We start from the raw sequence: 5483 nt of genomic DNA on the forward strand, positions 1-5483 counted from the left end.
CTAGTTATTAAGTGGTACGAATATATCCTGTATGGACCCACTGTCCTTCCTTTAAAGGTTTATTCTTGGAAAATACTATGTCCAAAAAAATAAAATATTTCTTATGGCAATTAGTGTCATGATGTATATCAGTGAAGAAACATTTACGAGTAAGAGGGATTCATTGTGATACACAATGCTAAAAATGTGGAAAAACCAATGAATCAATTAACCATGTGTTTTTGAACGTTCCCAGAGGGTCCAAATCTGGGCTCTCTCAAAGATTCCATCGAATCTAGATATTTTTCTTTGCAATCACTTTTCGACAATATGGATCATCTGTACTAGAGAGTTTTTTTCCGCATACGGAAGATCATCAATTTACATGAATTTTATGGTACATTTGGAAATGACGCAACAATAAGATTTTCAGTAGTCTGGATATTGATCCTATAGATACTCTAGATTGGTAGAAACTGAATCATTACTTTGGTCTGAGGCATATGTTACAGTAACACAAAGGGTCAACCAATCTAGGAATCTTGAGGTAAGAAGCTTACCTTCCGTACCGGGAAGATGGTGTATTATGGATGGATCATGGAAATATCAAGATGATCATTTGGGGCAATGATGGTAGACTACGTTAGAAGGTTTAGATGGACTGATGGGGCAAGGAATACGAGAGCCAGCCTATCATCCTTCATACGAAAATAGAAGCGCCCATCTGGATACTGGAATATATGAGAAATTTACGACAGTTTCATGTTTTATTTTCAATGGATTTCTCTCAATTGATGAAGATGGTTTCAGAATCAGAAGAATGAGATGCTTTTGCAAATTATTTGAAATATTAAAATCTTGAAAAGAATTTTTAATCATTCAGAGCTCATTCATATACTTCGAACACAGAATACAAGGGTGGAAAGTCTTGCATCCAATTCCAGGAAACAAATATCTTTTATTGTTCATATGGACGAAGAGTTACCAATTTAGTTTGCAAAGTATTAGTTGAGTATGTTTATGTTGATGACAATAAATGTATTTATTTTCGATTATAAACTGAGTCGAATCCTCGCTTGCGGGTTATTTTAGCGAATACCTATTTTCTCGCTATCTGTTTTTCCTAAATCTCTTACGGGTACCAAAATAAATCTATTACTCATAAGAGTCGAACCGGTGGAAGCACCGTAGCCTAATGGTTAAGGTTTAAAAGCTTCTACACCCAGGTCTGGGGTTCGAATCCCAGACTATTCAATTTATTGCAGAATACAGGAAATCCAGGTTTCAAGTCCCGGAGAGAGCGATTTATTACTGCAGACTACGGAAAAAAGACTTACAAGAGATCTTCAACATGGTGCAAGTAAATCCAATCAGACGTGGATCTTCATAGGATGGCTCAGATGATTCAGTTAGACGTAGATCCTCATAAGGCAGATATTATTGTCGGTTGTCAAATCGTCTATGTAATCTTTTTCATAATTGTAATGCCGTGATAAATCAGCGTTAAAAAAAAAATCGAACCGAAAATTAGATATCCCAAAACTTTAACGCATATACATATTTTTGTTGGTTAATATGTGTGTTATAATAAAATTAGACATCCATATACACATTTAATGGACAGTTTCCGAGACGGGAGAAATAATAAAATAATAAAACGTGAAAATTTCCAACGATTAATAAAAAAGTAGCACACACGGTTGAAGGCTATGAAAATTGAGGATTAAGATATATATGAATGTTAATTTTGTTATTAAAAAAAAGAACAAAGAGTGTTAAAAATTTACAAATATGCTTAGCTAATACTTTTTTAACCTATATTTGCTTACCTAATTATTATCTACTACTGGATCAAATATATAAACTGTGGATAAGAAACTGAAAGTTTCAAACGATTAGAAAGGAAAATGTTGCACACACGCTATAACCTATGGAGAGGATAAAATTATTTATTGAGTCGAGATCCAAGACAAACGATTTTATAAAAAAATATTGAATATTTCCAACGATTATAAAGGATTTTAAAACTATCAATAAAAGAGAAAATGGCATGCACGATTGGAGGCTATACACTATAAAGAGGATGAGCCATTTTAGAGTCGAGACTGAAAGAGTGAAAAACACAAACTAAACTATGAAGATTAAGACAGGAAGACAGGAACCAGCGGGAAACAAGGGAGAACATGATGATGAACCGCTTACTCCAACGGCTCGTTTGTTTACCGCGCCGGAGTTCAACTGCTACATCACTGCGGTGATTGGTTTAAAGAGCAAGATCAAACGAGATGTGTTTATCGAAGGATTAGAGCAAACTTTGCTTAAACATCCACGTTTCTCCAGCATACTGGTCAGAAATAATATGTATATGTCTATATAAAATGTTTCATTCACCAAATATATTGGTTTATTGGGGGTTTAGTTAAGTTGTGTCTTTACTTCATTTCATAGTAAAATGGATATTCTAGGCCATGACAAAATATATTAGCAGAATTATATGCTATTTAATAAAAGAATGAATCTTCCACATAAATAATATGTCGATTTTATCCTTTAGTGTGTAAGGAAAACACCTTTGATAGTGCTTAGCACTAGCCCATGACCGTAATACCCGAGAACCCGAAAAAAACAAGAAAACTTCCAAGTATGAAAAATAATATGGAAAAACTCTCAAAGAGATTTAGAGAACTTTGAGTAGAACACTCTTTCTTTAAGAAAACTTTCTTATACTTTACTTGTTCAACTTCTTGTGTTGTTACAAATGAAAGGATGAAGACGTATTTATAGCCTTCTAAACTATCTTACAAATATCTAGATTATTCTACTATAACATCCTTACTTCCAAGATTTTTTTTTCTTCATATTCTCTAGATTTTTCTACTACAATATCTAGATTTTTTCTTCTTGAGGAGGTGATGATAATTCTAGAAAGATTCTAGAACTTGAGCTTAATTTTGGGTTTAGTCCAATAAGAGTTTATAGGCCCATAATTAAGCAAGAACACAAAACCCGAAGTTGATTTTCGATCATCTAAATCTCCACCAAAGTCAGCATCTGTGAAACCATGAAGAGCAATCTTGGCATTATACTTGTACATCAGTCTCATGCCAAGAGTTGTCTTCACATACTTCAGTATCTTCTTTGCCGCTTCTAGATGTGGCTTCCTTGGTTCCTGCATGAACCGGCTTACAAGACCAACCGCAAAGGCAATATCTGGTCTTGTAATGGTTAAGTATAGAAGACTTCCAACAAGAGAGCGATAAGGTCGAGGATTGGCTAACAAGGATCCTTCATCGAGTTTGAGCCTTATGTTAGTATCCAGTGGAGTAGAACGTACCTTTCCTTGGTGTACTCCAAACCTGTCAACAATCCTTTTTGCATAACCTTGTTGGCCGATGAATATTCCATCCTTTACCCTCTCGACCTCTAGACCAAGAAAGTGATTCAGCTCGCCTAACTTCTTCATCTCAAACCTTACTGACATATCCTCTTGTAGACGAGAAATTTCAACATCGTCATTCCCAGTAATGATCATATCATCGACGTAGAGGAGAACTACTACATGAACTATTCCACTTCTCTTGAAGAATAGACTTGGATCAGCACTTGATGCCATATTCCCGCAAAACTGAAGAAATTGAGCAAGCTTTCCATACCAAGCTCGTGGAGTTTGTTTTAATCCATACAAGGCCTTCTTTAGCTTGCACACATGTAGGATACTCTTGTGACTCAAAACCAGGTGGTTGCTCCATAAAAATTTCCTTATCAAGTTCGCCGTAGAGAAAAGCATTCTTCACATCTAACTGTCATAATTTCCATCTAAAGCTTGCAGCTAGTGATAAGAGTGAGCGTACCGTAGTCATCTTTGCTACTGGACTGAAGGTCTCATCATAATCTTCTCCGTACTTCTGAGAGAATCCTCGAGCAACCAACCTTTCTTTGTATCTATCAATGCTCCCATCCGCCTTTCTCTTTAGTCGATACACCCATTTACAAGAAACAGGTTGAGCATCCTTTGGTTTCGGAACCAAATCCCATGTCTCATTTTTCATGAGAGCATCAATCTCCTCTTTCATTGCGATCACCCACTCCTGAACTCCTTTTGCTTCTTCATAAGATGATGGCTCATCTTCATCTAGAGGAGCTGCAAAATAACAAGAGTAAGTGGTGACGAACCCTTCATCTCTGAACCGAGCGGGTTTGACAATGTTCCTTTTTGGTCGTTGAACAGTTGATCTAAAGCTTGCCAAATGTAACTAGCGGAAGTACATCTTGAGACATGCTCAAATATGCTTGAAGATATGGATCTCTTCAAAGCAAACTCCGCCTTGGCATTCTTCCGTGTCCACTCCTTTTTTGCTTCCGTGGTTGCAGCATTTCCCCTTGGTGGTGTTGTGCTATTACCACCGACGACATCCCATAAGTCCTTACTCACCAAGTCGACGACATCCCATAAGTCCTTACTCACCAAGTATGACTCCATGCATGACTTCCATAACCGATAGTTAGATTGGTTTAAGATTTCCATTTCCAATCCAACAACACGACCCATTGATTCCATACTTAGAATAAACCCGAGCTCTCTTTAAAACCCGATCTTGATGAGCAAAAGATTAGAATAGCTCTGATACCATGTAAGAAAAACACCCTTGATAGTGCTTAGCACTAGCCCAAGACCGTAATACCCGAGAACCCGAAAGAATCAAGAAAACTTCTAGGTATGAAGAATAATATGGAAGAACTCTCAAAGAGATTTAGAGAACTTTGAGTAGAACACTCTTTCTTTAAGAAAACTTTCTTATACTTTACTTGTTCAACTTCTTGTGTTGTTAGAAATGAAAGGATGAAGAGATATTTATAGCCTTCTAAACTATCTTACAAATATCTAGATTATTCTACTATAACTTCCTTACTTCCTAGATTTTTTTTCATATTCTCTAGATTTTTTTACTACAATATTTAGATTTTTTCTTCTTGAGGAGGTGATAGGTAATGATAATTCTAGAAAGATTCTAGAACTTGAGCTTAATTTTGGGTTTAGTTCAATAAGAGTTCATTGGCCCATAATTAAATATAGCCCAAAATCAAGTTTAACTTCAATATAGTGGAAAGATTCATTCTATTATTTAACTATATATGTTGATTTTATCGTTAAGGAAAAATATTTTGAGAATCGACATATAATTTTGTATAATTATTTTCATATTGACATATTCTTAGAAGGTTTTTATATAGTTTTAGTTAGCAATTTCAAGAAAAATAGGTTTAGTATTTTAACATTTTATATTAAAATTTCTATTTAAACAAAATTAATGAAGGTGAACGACAATAGCCAAGAACAAAAATGGGTTCGAACGAAGGTGGTGGCCGAGGATCACGTCATCATTCCCAAAATCGAACTAGAGAACGCAAACGCAGACGCTTTTTGTAATGACCCACCTCCACTATCCCCACTATCTCCACCATCTCCACCATCCCCACCACTCCCACCATCTCCACCATCCCCA

The 5483-nt window shown here is 35.8% G+C and overlaps 1 protein-coding gene across 1 annotated transcript in view; it reads left to right on the forward strand.

The window, feature by feature from the left end:
• Window positions 1-2076: 2076 nt before the first annotated feature.
• LOC106330586 (O-acyltransferase WSD1-like) overlaps window positions 2077-5483 on the forward strand; it is a 10540-nt gene continuing 7133 nt past the window's right edge. Inside the window, exons 1-2 of the mRNA XM_013769029.1 lie at window positions 2077-2326; window positions 5295-5398. Of these exons, the coding sequence (XP_013624483.1) occupies window positions 2114-2326; window positions 5295-5398 (317 nt within the window). The 5' untranslated portion in view covers window positions 2077-2113. The remainder of the gene's footprint in view (window positions 2327-5294; window positions 5399-5483) is intronic.

The sequence above is a fragment of the Brassica oleracea genome, chromosome C3 (assembly GCF_000695525.1).
Source record: "Brassica oleracea var. oleracea cultivar TO1000 chromosome C3, BOL, whole genome shotgun sequence".
Taxonomy (NCBI): domain Eukaryota; kingdom Viridiplantae; phylum Streptophyta; class Magnoliopsida; order Brassicales; family Brassicaceae; genus Brassica; species Brassica oleracea.